This window comes from Nyctibius grandis, chromosome 4 (genome assembly GCF_013368605.1).
Source record: "Nyctibius grandis isolate bNycGra1 chromosome 4, bNycGra1.pri, whole genome shotgun sequence".
Lineage (NCBI taxonomy): Eukaryota > Metazoa > Chordata > Aves > Nyctibiiformes > Nyctibiidae > Nyctibius > Nyctibius grandis.
The window spans coordinates 43,970,557-43,990,671 of record NC_090661.1 but is presented as its reverse complement, the minus strand read 5'-3'; the positions used below and the strand labels follow the sequence as shown (position 1 = coordinate 43,990,671).

General features: G+C 43.2%; 1 protein-coding gene across 1 annotated transcript; it reads left to right on the top strand.

Moving 5' to 3' along the window:
* The first annotated feature begins 3,522 nt into the window (after nucleotides 1-3,522).
* On the top strand, nucleotides 3,523-9,354 carry CFL2 (cofilin 2). The gene is made up of 4 exons (XM_068399254.1): nucleotides 3,523-3,661; nucleotides 5,213-5,520; nucleotides 5,621-5,697; nucleotides 5,789-9,354. Exons 1-4 carry the CDS (start codon nucleotides 3,659-3,661, stop codon nucleotides 5,899-5,901), a joined length of 501 nt encoding a protein of 166 aa, XP_068255355.1. The 5' UTR covers nucleotides 3,523-3,658; the 3' UTR covers nucleotides 5,902-9,354.
* Nucleotides 9,355-20,115: the final 10,761 nt, after the last annotated feature.

Sequence of the window (20,115 nt, the reverse complement as noted above, 5' to 3'; positions counted from 1 at the left end):
CAAATGCAGTTTCCTATGGATTTCTCTCTCTTGACTGATTGATTTTTTTAACTGAGCGGTATTAAGACTTTCTGCTATTTCAGCACACACCTACGCAAGTTTCTGTGCTTTCCCTTTGTAGTCCTCTTCCTGAAGGTAATCTGGCTACACCCTAAGAGATCGGATGTCGTCTCCTAGCAGAAACCAACGAGTTCCTGAGTTGAACTGGTAGACACACAGCCCCACTTTCTTCTATCTCAAATGAATTATTTTATGAAACTTAATTACTTAATTAAGGATCTTAATTACTTTTGTGACCTCTATCCTTCTGCCAGATTTAATTCAAATAAGCTAACAAGTTAAAAAGTCACTGAGACAAGGACTAGCCCAAGCAAGAGAGGATGGCCGAGGAGGCCAAGCACAGGCCTTGCTGCCATGGGAAATGAGGCTGAAATGGTAACATTGAGTTCAGTGATGTTAACAGAGAAGCAAATAGGACGTGCAGGATACAAAAAGAAAGGACTATGATTTCAGAGAGCTTCAGTGCATAAGGTAACTTAGTCCATTATAATCACTTTGCACTAACGAGCATCCAATCCAAAGGAACAGTGCCTTTTGCCTCACAGTGAGTCATTTCTTCCATCCACAGAGGGTGAGCAGAGGCCTGGAGGGCTTCCTCAGAGGCATGCGCTTCGCATAGGGTATCATTCACAAAGCCTTTAGTGCTGCTGCTGCTGGGCTCTCTGAATCATAGGGCTATTTCGGTGGTGCCTGGTGGGATGCAGGTCTTGTGGCACAAGGGTAGTGAAATTCAATGCTTCCTCAGTGCAGCGAGATGCCAAGGTGGGGAACCAGCTTTGTCCGAGTGTGCTCCAGCAATAAGATTTGCTTGGTCATTATTGCTCATGGCTGGATACTGGCCATTTCTGTGGCCTCCAAGGTCACCACTGGGCTCAATCAATCACAAGTTCCTTCTCCGATGGCTGCAGTCACTGGCAGTCCATCATTAATTTTCTTAAAAATCAGAAGCCCCTTTCTGTTTACCTGTGACCTGTTTTTCACCGCTGAGAAATACTCTCTAATTCTGGTAAACTCACTCTGTCTCAGAGATTTCTATAAAGTTGTAAAATACTCCTCCTTCAGCCCTTGCTTCTTGTGTACTCTGACAACTGCCAGGTACCAGTCAGTGATGCAGCAGCAGCCCTGCGTGCCTGGCTGCCTCAGGTATGCACCTCGCGAGGTAAAGAGAATAACAAGCACTTCTGATTCATTATTCAGTTTCCATGGTAGTAAAGACAGAGAGTGAGTCATGCACAGTTTTGGAGCTGTCATCCCTGGATGACATACCTGGCTGTGCAACTCTGGAGATGGTAAGTCTTTCTCCACCTTTCATTTCATGAGCCTGGGATGTGCAGTGCAGAGGCCCTGCGTGGGTGGCTGATGGTGCACTGCAAGGGCACGAGATCAGGGCACTCACACACAGCAGTTTCATGGTATTGAACAAGTGTTAGAAGCAGCCTGCTGAGCCCACAGCAGTGGCTGTGGGCACTGGCACTCGAGGATGGGATGTACTGCACACGTGCATGACTACCTCTGCTCACAAAGGTGAAGGAACCCCCATGCTGGTATTTGCCACAGTGGCCTCCCGGCATTGTGTATGGCTGCAAGGATGCAGACCTCTGTTTGGGACACTGAGAAGGGCATGTGTCATGCAGAGCATGCCATGACATGCTGCAGTGCCATGAAGGCTGTTTTGGGATACATTAAACCATCCTGATGATGAGTATCTGAAACCATGTAAGTCCACCCAGTCCATGAAGCTGTGCAAGAGCAGCAGATGCCCAGAAACAGGGCTGTCAAGACGTTCCCATGGATTTATGTTGGTTTAAGCCAACCATAAAACTGTGTCTTGAGAGTTATCTGGTTTAGAATTTGTGCTATTAATTCCCATAACAAATTTTCACCTAACTAATTACTTGTTACATCAAAAATCAGCATGTATTGTATTTGAAAACTGAACTGGGTAATGGCTGACTCTTTAAATGCAAATATGCAGTGAAAGAATCAAGGTGCTCCTTCCCCAGTTCCACATCCCTGGCACTGAACAGGCAGTAACAGTGAACAACTGTCCATCAGCTGGAAAAGAAGTTGAGTCTTACAAACAGACTTGCTGTTTCCAGCTGGGTGGTGGTGGGCATTCCTGAATGTGTGGATGTAAGGAGCTGGATGGGGTAACATAGCTCCTGGTTAGGGATTTGAAGGCTGATGGGCCAAATTTTTAATATTGATGAACGCAATTCAGTCTTGAATTCTGCATACAGAGAGGGTGGGATGTAACTCAAAAAGGAGACTTGGAATCAGAATGGCTCGTCTGGTCAACATGGTGGCGTATAGTAATGGAGAAAGGGGAAAAAAATCCCACATCCCTCACACAATGCAGTATGAATGTGTATATATATGTATGTATGTATATACGTACATGCTGAGAAACACAAGGTTGCTGGTTTCCACCACGGTACTATCAGCAATTTGTGTGTTCTTGGGAGAGACGGCTGACTGGCCACAATACAAGCTGGGTGCTCACACATACCGCTGTTTGAGATCCTGCTTGTTTAGGAGCTCTTGGCTTTCAGACACACCAGTTCAGGGAGCAGAGAGCCACACAGCACTGGCAATCCTTGTCTGCTTGGATGGGCTAGAGACAAAATGCTCTTCGTGTGGTGTCCTGTGCCTGACCCACTGTCCAGCTCAGCAGGGACAAGTGGAACACTCTCAGGAGGGTTATCCTTCCTTGGTTTCCTGTAAACCATCTTCCTGTCTTTTAATGCTGCTCCTTCCTCCTTATGTGTTGTGTCCCACCCCATCATCTGAGCAGCTCTTTCAAAGACACAGAAGGTGCTGTCCCTGCGCCGGGCCCCCGGGCCCTTTCCTAGAGACCAGCAGCAGCCGTGGCAGCGGCACAGCTCCTGTTCAAGGGGGTACAAGGAGTCATGGCACACAGCAGCCACAAAAGGCCCCCGACGCTGGCTTGCCAAGCAGACAGCACTCGGCAATGGAGCCTGAACAGGGCGGGCGACGCCAAAATCGCGGCTGCAGAGCAGCAAAAAGCCCCTCGGCAAAGGGAGCAGCGCCGGACAAGAGGCACGGGGCAGGGCCGGCAGCAGCCGGTCGTGGCTGGCTCCAGAAGGAGCCGTGCCGCCATCGTGCCCCGACCTGACGCAACTACCGGGTGCTTGTGCTCCACGCCAGGCTGAGAGGCTGCATCGCCCCCTCCGCAGCCAGCGACCCGCCGGGGTAGGCCTGGGGCTGGCCAAGGGCGGACACCAGGGGCTGCTAGGCCGAGGCAGCCGCCGGGGCGCTGCCAGCCGCACCCGCGGGGCAGCGGCGGCGCGTCACCCGGCCCCGCGGGCAGCAGGGCTCCGCCGCCTGCAGGCCAGGCCCAGCCCAGCCCGGCTTGGCCCGGCTCTGCCCCACGGGGGACGGCTCGGCGCGGCGCGGCCTGGCGGCACGTGGTGGCGGCGCGGCCCATGTGACCGGCCCTCCCCGGCCGCCGCGGCTCATCCCCCGCCCGGCCCGAGTCCCCGCCCGCCTCGCTCCCAGCGCAGCGCAGCGCTCTCCTGCGTGCAGCAGCCCCGCACCGCAGGCAGCCACCGCCGCCGCCGCCCCGGGACCCGGCGCCATGGTAAGGGCGGCGCGGTGCGGCCGAGCGGGGAGGGCGGCGGGAGCGACCGGCGCGGGCAGGGGCAGGGCGGTCCGGCGAGGCGCGGGGCTGAGCTGAGCTGAACTGAGCTGAGCTGAGCTGAGCTGAGCTGAGCAGGCCAGGCCAGGCCAGGCCTGGCCCGGCCCGGCCCGGCCCGGCGCGGCGCGGCCCCGCGGCCTTCGGCGGCCATTTTAGTCTAATTTTAGCCGGGTGCGGGGGGAAGGGGCGGTGGGAGCGGCCGCGGGGCAGGAGCGGGCGGCGGGGCGGGCCGCGGCGGGGCCGGCGGTTGGGGCCGGCCGGCCGGGGCCGGCCGGCCGGGCGGCGCAGCGCTCCCTGCGGCATCGCCCGGCGTGCGAGCGCCGAGCTGGCTGCGGAAGCGGGGCGGGGAGGGCGGCCGCTGCCGGTGGGCCTGGGGAGGGGGGCTCCCGGGGGGGACCGCTGCTGCGGCCTTCCCGGGCCGGAGGAACGTTCCCGCGCAGCGGGGGAGCGATCGGCTGGAAGCGCCGGTGGCGCTAGGGCCGGAGCGAGGGTGGCCGAGAGCAGGGCTGTGGGGCGGCGGAACGCCCGTTCCCTGGAGGCGAACGCCGTCCCCGCGAACAAAGCAAGGAGAGGGGGCAGGCGGGCTCCCCCGGGGACAAAGCCGGCGGCTTCCAGCGAGCCGTGCCACCTGCCTGCCCCCGCCAGCCTGCTCGGGCAGCGCCCGACGCTTCGGATGCGATGTGGGAGCAGGAGCGGGGCCGCTGCGGATGGGCTTAGCTCGCTCGCTCGCAGTGGGGTGTGCTGTTATTCTCTCTCTGCCGTGAGCTCTGTTTGCCCTGTCAGTGTTTAGTTTTCTTGCTGTTTCAGGCTTGGGTTTTGAACGGTTTACGAGCCTTAAGGGGAGCTGTACCCGTTGTAACTGGTATTTTTGTGTGAAGGAAGAGCAATCAGATAATACCCGTGCAGCAGTACGAAGTAAAATTCAGGAGTTCCTAAAGCGCGGTGTTGAAGCTGACACAATGCAGAAAACATTTCTGCTGCTTGTAGAGCCTTACATCACCCAACAAAATGAGAGTCATGACAGTGCTGGATGTGAACTGCTGCTGTAGTGTTTGTTCCGCTAAAAAAAAACCCAACAAAACCACGAACAAAAAACCCACCCCATATCCCAACCCCAAACTACAAACTCTTCTTCTATGTTCAGTGCCCACCCCCCTCCTGCTCCCCCCCCCTCCACAAGCCAAATGCATGATAAGGTGATGGAAAACTGCTTGAGTATTACAGTTGTATGCCTAGTTGTATAAAACTGCTATCCAGAGTCACAGCTGAAGATTCTGAGATCTGCAACAAGAGAGTACAGAATTTATACCTCCTTTATATCTTCTTCTCCAATCCTGCAAAGCTTACTAAATTCATAGTGTGTTCAGGTTGAGTATAGTATTTTTATTCTTATGGGGGCAGGCAGACTTCTTTATCTAGCACTGTGGGCTACCGTCTTTTCTAGTGAGTGTTAATTTTGGCTGTTTAAATTATTCCTTTGATCTCATTTTACAGGCTTCTGGAGTAACAGTGAATGATGAAGTCATAAAGGTTTTTAATGACATGAAAGTAAGGAAATCTTCAACCCCAGAAGAGATTAAAAAAAGAAAGAAAGCCGTTCTCTTCTGCTTAAGTGATGACAAAAAGCAAATAATTGTAGAGGAGTCAAAGCAGATATTGGTTGGTGACATTGGAGATACTGTGGAGGACCCCTATACAGCCTTTGTGAAGTTGCTACCTTTGAATGATTGCCGATATGCTTTGTATGATGCCACATATGAGACAAAGGAATCTAAGAAAGAAGACCTGGTATTTATATTCTGGTGTGTAAAAGCAAAGCTTACTGTTAAAACTGAATATTCTGGAGTTAACACTGGATGACTGAATAACTGTTTTGTTATGGTTCTCTTCTTTTCTTTAAAGGGCCCCTGAAAGCGCACCTTTAAAAAGCAAGATGATCTACGCAAGCTCTAAAGATGCCATTAAAAAGAAATTTACAGGTACAGACCTAAAAATGTTTTGCTCATTAATGATAATGCCGTTTAGATGTGGAGGTTCTGACAAGTACATTGTTGTCCGTCTGTCTTTCAGGTATTAAACATGAGTGGCAAGTAAATGGTTTGGATGATATCAAGGACCGTTCAACACTTGGCGAGAAATTGGGAGGCAACGTGGTAGTTTCACTTGAAGGAAAACCCTTATAAAAAGACAGACAAGTGCCATCTGGATCTAAGGAGCTTCCATTTCTGCAGCTCATTCAATTGGAATAGTATTAGTCTCCATGTCCCCTTCCCTCCTCAAAAAAATAAGTCCCTTCCCTAATGCCCCTGAAGGAGATGTCATTGTTAAGCAGTCTACCAGTGATTGCCATTAGACTGTTTAATCCTGGTAGTTTTCTGTAGGATCCAAGGAATGCTTTCACGTCATACTCTTAGCCAAAACTGACGTTGCAGGCATTCCTTGCAACATGTACAATGAATGTGATAGTTAATGTGAATAGTCTAGCAGACAGCAAAGGGTAAGCTAATTGAATGCCTTGAAAGTATTGTCCACTGGTCAGATGGTAGACTCTATACAGTATTACTTACAGTTGCACTTGATTGCAGTTCCATGAGGCTCTTGTGCATTCATACACCTCACCTGCCTTGACAAGCCTATTTTTGTGACATGGCAGCACACAACACTATGCATTTAAAGCACTTTTTTGTAATATGTTTGACCTGCCCTCCCTCCCAAAGGAATGCCAATTAAGTTGCTGTAACTGTGTCATCAAATTATTGTAGTACCTCAGTTTCATTCTTGTTACATGCATATCTTTATAAATGAAGTAGCTGTTACGATGCCTTTTGTTTTCCATTGAATGTACACTACTGAACAGGAGTAGAAGTTATCTGTTTACCATGTGAGTCTTGAAACACTAAAGTTTTGTAAAACATCAGTCATGGTGGCAATTTCTGTATTAAAAAGAGCCTTAAATGGAGCATTTGTTTTTTGAGATCAAAAACTGGCCACGTTGCAATAAAACTTGTGGCTTATTACAGAACGTTGCCTTGTTTTCATTGGAAAATATAGTTTTTAAGTATGTTTAATTTAAGCATATTTCAAATAACTTCTGTGGAAAGTATTGTAAAGATAAACAGTCATTAATCTCATCTTAAATAATTCAAGTTTTTCATTCCTAATCATGATTTAGGCACTGCGTTACAATACTTTGTGTCTCTGTTCTGATCTTTTGATAAAGGACCTGATCCTAGTTTACCGTTACAGTAAAGAAGCTGCCACTACTGGAGACCATTAGTTCAATGAAACACTTGTGTAAGAAACATAAAAATACGAAGTAATTAACCACACTGTGTGTTTCATACCTGAATGTTCTTAAAGTTCTACATGTCAGAGTAAAACCTTGCATGAAATCTTACAGCTCGACATCTTTTTCGGTAAGATGATGTGTCATGACAGTTATGATATGCAAATATGCATCCAGTAAATAATTTTTGTTTCTTGAGTGTTGCAGTTAAGACGGACGTGGTACAAGAAATCGCCTAAATGAACCGTTCTACTTATTAGCTTCTATGTAAATAGAACTGGAAAGTGTTTGCCTCAGCCAAGGCTTGCATTGGGGACATGTTTTGGCTGGGGGCCAAATAGTGCTCTCCTTATAGAGAACTTGATCTGCTCTGTGTGAGCAATCCTCCGTTAGCCAGAGCTATTTATGGCAAACACATGCTTTTGTATCTTGTCATCGTTATCCACAAATGGCAAAACTGGACATGATTCTCCTGGTATGCATAAAGGAGCGCTGTTAGGCAGCCGCTCGCAGCTGAACTGTACATGCTGCTAGAAGGAATGCTCTTTATCATTACCTTATTTTAAAAAGTTGGTAGAGTAGAACTGTGGAACTTTTAGATACGGGCCCTTTATGTTCAGTCCATAGCCCTTTTTCAACAAGGAAGCAGATAATAATAAAAATCTATTTTCTTTTTTCTTTCTTTTAGTTCAAATAACCTAGCGGTACTGTGTTTAGGCTCTCTTGTCCTGTAGAACTTTAAGACTTTGTTTCAGGCTTCTGGCTATCCCTATGACTTGCACACCTCATTGTGTTAGCTGTCCTATGTAGACTAAACTTTACTAGAATTTATCTAAAAAGGCATGATGACCACTGAATTACTAAGTGTATTAATGAGTCTTGGTTTTGTTCTACAAAACTCCTTTCAGGTACCTTTTAAGGTTGAGAAGTAACTGATGGTATGCATGTTGTCTAGATAAAAAAACCAACTTTTTATTCCTCAAAATAGTCTCTTTATTTCTGATTATTCACATTGTGTGCAAAGCCCAGTTTAATGTAAAGATCTACTTTGTGCTTTATGTTTGACAAGTTCAGTACAGTATAATGAAATGATCTTTTAACTGATTTTCACAAGGTATAAATGGTTTCTTTAGAAAAAGCCAAAACTGAAAATGTTAAATTTTAATAAACCATTTGAATTTTATTTTAGACAGTAAACTTTTTTAAGCAGTACTGTGTTTAAATTTATTGTTTGTCTCTGCTGCAAACAGTCTGGAAAGATGTCTGTGGCTTCGAAGTTGAATATTAAAGGTTACTTTTTTTGACTAGCTTAGGTCTATATTCACTCAGTCCAAGTAGATACAAAATTGAAGCACAAACTGTATTTATGTAAGATTCCTACCAAAACAAGTTTTGGATCCAAAAGGATCAGCCTGCCTTCAGTTTGTTCTTGAAATGACTGACTGATGCGAGGTCCAATTCATATGGCTTGCTTTTTTTTTTTTTTAAAAAAAACCACCACAATAAAGTGCTACAGAACTGTTACTGTTTGAATTATAAAACAACTGAGAGACAGCTGGCATCTGTTCCAAAATGGTTTGTCAGCTGTTGTTTTCTGTCATTATGCAAAAGGGTGAGGGCCTCATTGTGATCGAGAAGTGGAGGAAAATCCTCTTGAGTATCTTCTGTGTATCTCTGTGTAGATGTGACTTTTGGGTATCTTGGCTTCAGTTATTTTATTGATAAAGAAATGTTAAATAAAACTTTCATGAGAGTAGCTTGTGCAGAAATTGCATTTTTCTTCTAAAAAAAGACTTCAAAACCAGCAGTTATTTTGTTTGATTTGGTAAATTCTGGAAGAGCTATAGACATAGGGGTTAGATTTCTCTGAAAAGGGAAATCAGTCCAAGACTAGTGTGAGTAGGTGAGGTTTATGCTTGTGGCGATTTTAGAAATGCAAAGCTTAAATTTATACGGACTTGAGTGTAAGAATCACTGCTAGTCCGATCATTAAATGGTTTTTGAGTGTGTTCTGTTAAAACCCAAAGTGTTCTCTAAGTGAAGAATCTTTTTCTGCTCTACCATTCCCTCAGAACGAGTGATGGAATGCAGCAACTGCCACAATTTGATAATAAGCTTTACTCTCTTATGCCAATTCCAGTATAAACCAAATTTTCAGGTCTGCCTATTTTTTATAAACTTAGGTAAGTTCCCCTTAGTTTGTGGTGGTGAGTTCATGATTGTAGAGTGAAAACATGGCACTAATGGTGGATGAAAGATCATCAGTGTAGCACCTGTCTATAAGTATTGAATTTCTTTGAAATATTTCTGATTTTGAAAACCTGGTATAAATAAAATTAATTTAAATGTCTTCAGATGTTGAGTATGTTTATGTGCTAGGCCGCACTTAAGGGTAATCACTTCGCTGTTGTCTTTGGATTGGGAGCAGCCCAGACACTGTGAAAGGAGAGACCATGGAGTTAATGTGTGGAATACGTGCATTTTTGTAATGGCTTTCACCTACAACCTGTTGAGTCCAATACCCAGCTGTAGCAAAAGCCAGCACCGGTGGCTCTGGAGATAGGTATAAAGAAGTTTTTAGTGGGTTGTGTCCAGTTCCGGGCCCCTCACTTCAAGAAAGACATTGAGGTGCTGGAGCGAGTCCAGAGGAGGGCAACAAAGCTGCTGAAGGGTCTGGAGGGTATGTCCTATGAGGAGCGGCTGGGGGAACTGGGATTGTTTAGCCTGGAGATAAGGAGGCTGAGGGGAGACCTTATCACTCTCTACAACTATGTGAAAGGAGGTTGTAGCAGGGTGGGGATCGGCCTCTTCTCCCAGGCAACTAGCAACAGGACTAGAGGACATAGCCTCAAGCTGCACCAGGGGAGGTTCAGGTTAGACATTAGGAAAAATTTCTTCACAGAAGGGGTTAGGCATTGGAATGGGCTACCCAGGGAGGTGGTGGAGTCACCATCCCTGGAGGTGTTTAAGAAAAGACTAGATGTGGCACTCAGTGCCATGGTCTAGTTGACACAGTGGTGTTAGGTCAAAGGTTGGACTCGATGATCCAGAGGTCTCTTCCAACCTAATTGATTCTGTGATTCTGTGCTGGATAACCTTTTTCTTGTGTTGGATCCCAGCTCATATGTTCAGAAAATTACATGTTTTTTTTTTTTTAAAAGGTAGAAAGTATGTTTACACTCACAAGTAATTTTTAATGGTCGAAAGAAAGTGAGCTGATGCAGTGTGAAAAAGGTGACTCCATGAAGAATGATCAAAAGATTATCCTTCTGGTATCAGTGGTATCTCTGCTGTTAATGTAAAATTTCTTGGTTCTAGGAATAGCGTATCTCAGGAGAGTTAATTTTATGAATAAAGTTGTCAAGAAACAGCTTCATTTGATTCTATAGAGAAGACAGGCTCTTACACTGTAGATTAACAATCTTACGGTTTACCTAACAAGCTTTCTATGTGGCTGTAGGGGACATAATTGAGAACATGCATTAAAAATGAGTGAAAGGTCTCTATGAAATTAAGTATCTTTATACAAGTTACTGCTTAGTTAAATGTTCTATTCTTACTATATTCATATCCAGTGCTTGATACCATGTTGAATTTGGGCATTTCCCTGCCTCACCCCTCATGCTGTTAAATCTACAATAACCCCCATACATCTTACTATTCCTTGCATTGTTTATCTCTGCCATCTACTAATAATATCTGAAAAAAATACAAAAGTGAAAAATTAAAGCCTTTCATAGGAAATTCAAACTGGTAACATAATTTATGTTATTTATATTTTTATATTGTAAGGCTTACAGCAAAAACGCATGCTATTTGGAGGCATTGAAAGTAATTCTGACATTGTCTTTTTAGTATCTCATTGTAGGTTAATATTTCTGTTGTCAGCTCTACTTCATAGTTACTTAGAAAACTAATGATTGGAAAAGAAACTTGAAGGTGCTGCTGATTATTTTAAAAAGTTTCTAAATGTCAATTCAGATGATAAAAAACCATACCAACTTCAATTTCCCACTGTTAGCTTAATTTTTATTCTTGTGTGAAAAGGCCTAGGAATGTGTGTGGTGTGTAGCTGTAATCATGCCTTCTCCTCTTCCACCTCTTTATTTTTAAAAACAGCTGTGTCACTGCAAATCCCTACCATCTGCCCACCATCATCTGTAAAGCTTTACGGACAATCTCCACTTGTACCTTTTAGCATCTATTTTTCCCCTCTCTTGTTTGCGATTGTAGGGATTTGATTTAGAAAAACTAAATGCTGTAATATTATACTCCTCAAAAGCTTTTCTATTATGCAGAAAGTTAAAAGCATCAGTTACTCTCTGGTGAGCACAGCTGCAGGGTATATATTGGCTTGAAAAGAGAGATGTGATTTTGAGAACGGGTTTAGAGAGCCTTATTTGTGTCTGCTTCTTACTGGCAGCACTGCTTTCATTTGTGACCTTCTATTGAGGCTAATGTGAGAGCTAAGCTTTTCTTCCATTTTAGCTGTTTCAACAGAAAATTGAATGTGCATGTAGCAAACAAGGTGCAGAGAAGCAGAGGAAGGTTTAGGAGAAGCAGTTTTTCATAGAGACCTGTACATATGAGGGGGAAAAAAAGGGTTACAGCACAGGATTTGTTTCCTTTTAATTTCAGCATGAGTTTGCAACTGCGAAGACTGAGCTTATGTTATCTTTTGCTCTGCCTGAACCTACTGATTCCACGGTCTCGACTGTCTTGATGCTTTTAAGCAATGAAACGTGAACATACAGCTTTGTATTGGTGAAATTTGTTTTACTCCTATAAATATGAAGTCACGCTATAATAGGGCTTTTGGTTAGTGATATCATGTAGGTGATGCACCTAAGCTGCATTTGAACAACCTTTAAAAATGTGTATTTTTTGATTATACCAAACACAATAATTAAGCTGTTACATTGGGAGTGAGGATGAACTGGTGTAGTTCTTAATTAGGTGACTGCAAATATAATTTAGTCCTATTTTAGAGTCTTAGCCCGGTTATTTAAGCATGATTTAGAGATGAGACACTTCCCGGTCCACATAATTCATTGCCTGCATAAATTCTTTTAACAAGCAGTAGCATAATTTTATCTTTTCTTTGACTATACTGATGCAGAATCTGTCACCCAAAGGTTTTCATTCTTCTGCATTGCTGAATTCCCTTTGTAGTGCTGCATTATTTCTCTGCATCCACACTTCGAAATCAGTTCCCAGAACTCTCCTTCCAAGTAACGAGAATTCCTAAACAATATTTATTCTGCGTGACTGAAGTAGAAAGGCATCTTGTAGAATGCCCATAGGAAACAAATGTGTGGCATTAGCCTATGTGGCCACTGAACATGTTTGGCCCTGAGCGCCATTTCTGGCTGTTGGGTTATTCTGATGAAAACATCAGCCCGTTCAGGTTTGTGTGCAACAGCCCAACCCAGAAAATTTGTGGAAACAGAAAAGAATGTCTTAATTTTTCTCAGATAAAGACTTTACAAGCTGGCTGAATGCCTTGTTCACTGGTAAGGCTGAGTGAAACAGCTATCAGGGTCACAGTGATCTAACAGCTTTTTTAAAAAAAATTTTTTACCCGTTCTGACAAAACCACCTGGCTTTGATTCTAGCCGGTTTTATAGATTTACTTTGACAGGTGCAATGGTTGGAAGTATCTCCAGGACAAGCTATATTTAGATATATAACCTTTCAATAACTCTGGTAGTTGCTTTGGTCTCATTATTATTTTAATTCAGTCACTTCATCTCCATTACAATTTTAACTGCCTGGAGTTCAGCATTGCCAATACAATGCTCACAACACAGCAGAAACAACATTTAAAAGTCATTGTCATCAAAATTAGTAATAGTTTACATCAATTTTATTTCTATAGCCTGGTCTCAGTTTTGCAAGGAAGATGACAACTCTCTTAAAAGTCAAGCGGTCTTCCAGCGAGCTCCTGACTGAACACCTGCCGTAGATCTTCATGATTCTGTTGAAGAAGTGTTGGAGCATTCACATCAGAGCAGCTTGCTTTGCTTTCTTGCATAGCTGGATAAATTTCCTACCCTGGGATATGTTGAGGTTACTGTCGCATCAATGTCTAAAGCATTTCACCTCCTTTTTCATTCTGAATAGAATGGACAGGCTGCAATTACAGCTTTTTCTTATGGTAATACAGTCAACCATTTCAGCTATGAATTTTATTTTTGTCGTGATTACCAGAAGGGAGAAAAGAATGCGTCTCATAGCACTGTGCAGCACCGGAATTACATGCCGGCATCATAACCATTTTCAGCTACTGTGGCTGTTGCAGCAAATACAAAATGTGGTCTTGTCAAACTTGAGTTGTGCACGTGTCTTGGTAGACTCCAGAAAAGAGCTGTAGTGAGAGCTGGAGTATCTGGCGCTCTAGCTTTGTCCATCCAACATCTCTGTCCAGTCACAAGGCTGTGTCTACTCTAGACTTTCTTTTTCAGGAATCTTACATTGCTGCTCTACCCCTACTTCAGTAGTCAGAGTGACTGACGGCTCAAGACATCTTGAAGAACACCAGGAATTCTGATGCTGTTGCTGCTGCTGCTAATAGTGAAATACAAGGGTCGGTACTGGGACCAGTACTATTCAATATATTCATTAATGACTTGGATGAGGGAATAGAGTGCACTGTCAGCAAGTTCGCTGATGACACAAAACTGGGAGGAGTGGCTGACACACGGGAAGGCTGCGCAGCCATTCAGAGGGTCCTAGACAGGCTGGAGAGTTGGGTGGGGAGAAACTTAATGAAATATAACAAGGGCAAGTGTAGAGTCCTGCATCTGGGCAAGAACAACCCCATGTACCAGTACAAGTTGGGGACAGACCTGTTGGAGACCAGTGTAGGGGAAAGGGACCTGGGAGTCCTAGTGGACAGCAGGATGACCATGAGCCAGCAGTGTGCCCTTGTGGCCAAGAAGGCCAATGGCATCCTGGGGTGGATTAGAAGGGGTGTGGTTAGCAGGTCAAGAGAGGTTCTCCTCCCCCTCTACTCTGCCCTGGTGAGGCCGCATCTGGAATATTGTGTCCAGTTCTGGGCCCCTCAGTTCAAGAAGGACAGGGAACTGCTGGAGAGAGTCCAGCGCAGAGCCGCGAAGATGATTATGGGGGTGGAACATCTCCCTTATGAGGAGAGGCTGAGGGAGCTGGGTCTCTTTAGCTTAGAGAAGAGGAGACTGAGGGGTGACCTCATTAATGTTTATAAATATGTAAAGGGCAAGTGTCATGAGGATGGAGCCAGGCTCTTCTCGGTGACATCCCTTGACAGGACAAAGGGCAATGGGTGCAAGCTGGAACACAGGAGGTTCCACATAAATATGAGGAAAAACTTCTTTACGGTGAGGGTGACTGAACACTGGAACAGGCTGCCCAGAGAGGTTGTGGAGTCTCCTTCTCTGGAGACATTCAAAACCCGCCTGGATGCGTTCCTGTGTGATATGGTCTAGGTAATCCTGCTCCGGCAGGGGGATTGGACTAGATGATCTTTCGAGGTCCCTTCCAATCACTAAGATTCTGTGATTCTGTGATTCTGTGAAAGTTGAGATATTTCCAGTAATAGCTTTGTGCACACTGGATTCAAGAAGCACATGTCTGTTTATCTGCACTTATCCTGTGCACGAAGTAATAATGACACATAAAAATATATTTAACACTGATAGTAATTCAGAATCTTACTTTAATTTAACAACTGTTTTCTTTGGCAAAGAGTGAGGATAACATTTTTCCAAAGATTTACTAATTAATATCTAGGAAATTGAATAATATACCTTAATGTTTGTGCTTTAAATATTATTTGTCTAGGTATTTAAGTGTCCTGGTTTCACTGGGATTTGGTTTCAGTTTGTGGCCAGCCATGGTGATCAGGGCCATTAGCAGTTAAATGCAGGGCAGCTGACCCAGGCTGGCCCACAGGTGTATTCTGTAACACTAACAATCAAGTTCACCATAAAAGGGAGGGCTTAGGGGGGAGAGGTGGGGCTGTCTTTGCTCTTCTCCTTTCTGGCTTTTTTTTTTTTTTTTTTTTTTTTTTTTTTTTTTTTTTTTTTTTTTGGGGGGGGGGGGGTCTCCTTATTGCTAGTGATTGGTATTCCTGGAACAACCTGCTGCACCTCTGTAGCTAAGTACACTTTTGTGTGTTTTGTGTTATTGTTGATACTGATTTCTCTATTTCATTAAATCCGTTTCATTTTAACCCATGAGTCTGCCTCTTTTTCCCAATTTCCTTCCTCGGTTGGGGAAGGGACATTGGGTGAGAGAAAAACTACTATTGTTTAGCCCTGGGTGTGAGCTAAATGAAGACATTAAGAAACCTGGAATTTCCTGCTTGTACCTTTTTACAGTATTAATATGACCATGCACAGGTTTTTGAGCTATGATATAAAACCTTTTAATTACCAAAGGGTGTATTTTGGGGGAAAAAATTAGTAACTTTTAAAAGCTTACCTTTTTCTCTGCTAACAAGTTTTTTTATGTTGTGAGTTGCCCATGAAGATCTGTTCTTCCTGTTTTGTTAGTTACTTGGTTTTGGTGTTCTCATTTTCCCCACACTGCATTGTGTTTCAGTCTAATATGGACTGGATTAAATTGTTATCAAAGGAAGGAGGTATTATGTATATAAAATATACAGTTACTGTAGGAAAGAATAAACTGCTTGACCCCTTTTTATGGAGCTATTTCTTTCTACAGGGATGGGATCACAGTTACAGAAAAGGGACGAATGTGTTTGCTGAGAGTATTTAGGTGCAGTCAGTGGGAATGAGATTATTATTGTAGTGATTAATCCTGAAATAAGCATAGACCATCTCACAGAATCACAGAATCTCATCAACCTTGCACCAGCATTTGAAAGAGATGAATATTCTAGCTGCTTTATGATATTAGTCTGAGATCATTTTCCATTGTTATAAACTTGGAGCTCTCCAGATAGATATAGAATAGAATATTTACACCTGTGATGAATGTTTTGATGTTTTCACATATGTTTTTAAAAAGATGATTCATAACTAGTGGAAATGTAGTTCTTCAATGTCTTTTAAGGGGCTGAAAATTAAAGTGAAGGTTATAGAAGCAACCAGTTCACTTAATCTATTTTGAGTAATTGCTATAATGTCATCAGGCTTGCTTTTCCTTTTGTTGGGCGCAGTGTGAAAGAGTGCGTAGAAACGGTGTTGTGGTGCCATGGTACCTGTTATCACTGACGTTAAATGCATTTAATGGTAGTGAAGTTACAAGTCAGCTTGTATGCAAAAGGAATCAAAAATATTCTCAGATCGAAATTTGTCATTTTCATAGACAGTAACATTTTGTTCCCTTTGAACAGGTAAAAGTATCCTGCTGTGTGTTTGTTTCCTTAATGTGGAAAATGACAAAAATTGAGCCTTTCCCCTCCCTTTGACTTGCTTTCTCTGCCTCTTCTCCTCCAAAGCATTTCCTCTTCTCTGGTCTACATGCAGAAATTGCTCACCCACTCCCTCCAATCCTCCCATTTATCTCAGTTACCTCAGTTTCACCTCCTCTCGTCACCACCCTTTTTGCTCCCTGCTAGCTCTGATTCTCCTCTGTTCCTCTTCCCTCATATTAGCAGTGTGATTTAGTCTTTATAAACATAGAGCAAACAGGAAAAAAAAAAAAAAAGCACTTTTGATCCATTTATGGTTTCTCTTGTTAAAAATATGTAGCCTTATACTTACGAAGAAATTGTTTTAAGAGTAAACTTGGTTACAGTTTACCAAAGTGGCAAAGAATTTGAAAGAATCTCTGAAATGTTTGAAAGTTCCCTTTCGCTCATGGAATTTTATTCTGATATCCAGACCTCACCATTTAGATGGGGAATTGCTGTATTTTATGCTTTCCTCAGTGCCAGAAGCCTAAACCATCCTTTTTTGCAATTGTTAAAGCATCTGGTTTCAGCTGTTAACTTCCACAAAAGCGGTAGGTACTTACAGTGTGGGGAGATGCTATAGATGCATGAATTTATGATATATTGAAAACTGAAGCTGTAGAAATAGTGTGGAATAAACTGTGTATCAACACAGAAACCTGAAGGTTAATGGCATGGCTCATTGGTTAAGACTTCACAGTCAAATCAAGAAAATCTCTGTATTATAAAATGTATAGAAAACTGCCACAAGGATTACAGGCCATATTACCAATTTTACATGTTCAGAAAACAAAAAAAAAAAAGGCAAGAAGTAGCCTTTTGTATAATCAGAAGTTATATTAATACAACATCTTTTGAGAGTTTTGATCTGCTTCCTTTTCTGAAACCTTGTATTATGCTTAATTCATCTCCTCGAGCTTTTCTCTGCAGTCTCAAGCACTAGAAACTGACAGAGTTGCAGTGAGGATTTATTTGCTTTTTCTGATCTTAAAAAGCAAAAAAAGTCTGTGATGAGGAGATATATGAAGTAGGGCCATCTGAGGGTGCTGTTCAACAACATAGCGAAGACAATCTAATGACACGTGTGGGATGGGAAGGGGATTCCTGCAGAAGCTGGGCTGAATGCTCCCCCTTTTTTCTACTGGCGCTTATACCTGCCTCACCAGCCAGTGTATTTAGGAATCTACACTTCTCACTTATTTTGGAAAGGTTATTTTTTTGCTTGTTTAGGAAGGCACGATGCCTGAAATGTTTCAGATGTTTCTGAGAATTGCCTCAGTCTTGGTAGTTCAGTATATGGTATGTAGGGTGTCTGTGGAGGAGCTAAACTTAACTTTGTGTTCATATGTGTCGCTCTCTGTGTTTCCAGGAGATGCCGGGCTATGTATTACATACATCTTGTACAGTATGTCCAGCTCTTCCAGGAAGAATTGGATGTTCTCTGTCCATATATTACACAGCAGATATGTACATTGACAATACATTTAACATAGATCAGCAGCATCAGATGTTTGGGTCTGTGGTAGGTAGCGAATGATTCTGACATAGTCATATGTGTCTCTGCTGGCAAATCTCAGGCAAAAACCTGGAAAGCCCAATGATTGCTTACATCTCAACTTCTTGTCACGTACATACTTTAAACTGCATATTCTTTAGTACTCTGACTCCTGTACATATACACAGCAGTGGTGAAATTCAGTCGATCAAATCTCAGCCGCTGACAACACTCCACAAGACATGTAAAGGCATTTTAATGTTTAACTTAAGGTGAAAGCTGGAGCTGCACTACGGTAGACATGTGCATGCCCGACTCCAGCTCTTGCTTCCTCTCTTCACTCCTTTTCACAGTATTTTGGCCTTCCTTCCCCCATGAAGATCAGTGATATGAATTAACTAAGTTCCTCAGATTCTGCAGTGCTGACTACAAGCATTTCAGAGGCTGGGAGTCCTGCCATGCCATAGTGTTCCTGAGGGTGTAGGCAAGCATGCTCCATGGACAGCACGTCACAGAGCTTTGAATATCCAGGGGCCAGCACTTCTAGAGACTTTGGGTTTTGCTTTGTTCATTTAGTTCCTAAAAAAAACAAACAAACTTTGCTTATCCAGCTTCAGTTGTTAGCATTCCAGGTGAATTGTAGCTAGTGGTGCTTTGAGTGGAGAAGTAAATTATGAGTTTACTACAGACTAGTTAAAAAACAAGAGTAATAGGCAAAATAGCTCACCTGATATGTATTTGGAGTTCAACTGGTGCACACATGTGCTAAGTATATATGAAGTTGTTTTTTGTCAGGATTTATGTAATCCAGGCATAATCAGGGGTAGCTCCATTAAAATCAGTGGAAGTTAGAAATGCTAATTACAAGTTCATTAGTGTCTGGAATCATTAGAACAATATGGAGTGATGTAATGACAGCAGGGAAATGCTCTGGGTGTACAGTAGATGAAGACTAATATTTTACCAGCATTATACATATTTCAGAGCATGCATCACAGATTTGTAGCTTTAGACAACAAAGATAATGGTCCAGACTGAAATGTGATGGATCTCAATATATACAAGAAATGCAGCCACGATTCTTTTAATCAAAAGGTTGGTTTAAATGTGTTATTGATTTAATCTAATAGTGCTCACTTTTTAAATGCACAAAATGCAATTATAATGCTGTTGGTTTATCATGTGGCTATTTATATCTCTCATGACCTTTTTGGATCAGCATCCATGTACTGTCTATTGAGCTTTTGTGCATGTGCAGAACACACCTCATTCTTGTGAATTTAAGTTCAGAAAACAACATTGACATCAAGGCCCATCTGTAAGGCAGATGCTGGGCTCTCCTGTCAGTCTGCCCTGTGGCCCAGGGTAGTAAGGGTACTTCAAATGTGACTAGCAACACTGACAGCACTGGCTTCAGCACAAACATTGCACAGCTCAGTCTTCTTGCCATATTAATTAGAAAATGGGTGAGTTCCCTCTATTTTTTATATGAAAACATTAGAAAATCCACCCATTCTGGAAGAGGCCTGAATTCGCCTCTCTTGACGAGATGTGGTTCTAATTCCCATGTTAGTGCCCTAACCAGGTCTGTGGACTCCAGTCTCTGTTTGGACTGCAGGTTAGGGGCTTCACTGGCATTTCTGTGTGTCAGCCTGGTCTGATGGCTGAGACTCATCCTTTGACACTGCCAAGGTACAAACATCACCCTCTCAAGTGCTTTGACACCCAGTCCCCCTCACACTGGATGCAGCAGAACTTTACATCTTGAAGAACACCAGTTGCTGATCAGGGTCTTGTTTGCCTGGTTTCTGCTTCCAGAACTGGACAAATGTTTTGTATGAAGAAGTCACTAGTTTGTGATTAGGGAGCAGACATCTAGAAATCGGGCATGGTGATGTCTATATCACTGTAGTGATGATGTATCATCACACCCAGCTCACTTTGCACTCTGTAGATTCAGCTCTTACAGATTGTAAGATGAACATATCCACATCTAACACACGCCTTACTCATGTTATTTGTCAGTTTAATACTTCTCTGTAATAAGCCTGGTGGGTTTTTTTGAAGAATCAGATTCAGTTGTCAGAAGAATATTTATTTTTATGGCATGACATCACTGTGTGTTTAATTTACTTCCTCCAGAAATCATCTCTAGATCACTGTCTTTGATCAGAGGTGAATGTGTTTTTCTCAGCCTAAGCTCCAATGATGAGATG

Excerpts from the sequence above, each read along its gene's own strand:
- CFL2 (XM_068399254.1), top strand. Across the intron at positions 5,521-5,620 it reads GACCTGGTATTTATATTCTG|GGCCCCTGAAAGCGCACCTT; the intron begins GTGTGTAAAAGC and ends TTTTCTTTAAAG. Across the intron at positions 5,698-5,788 it reads CATTAAAAAGAAATTTACAG|GTATTAAACATGAGTGGCAA; the intron begins GTACAGACCTAA and ends TCTGTCTTTCAG.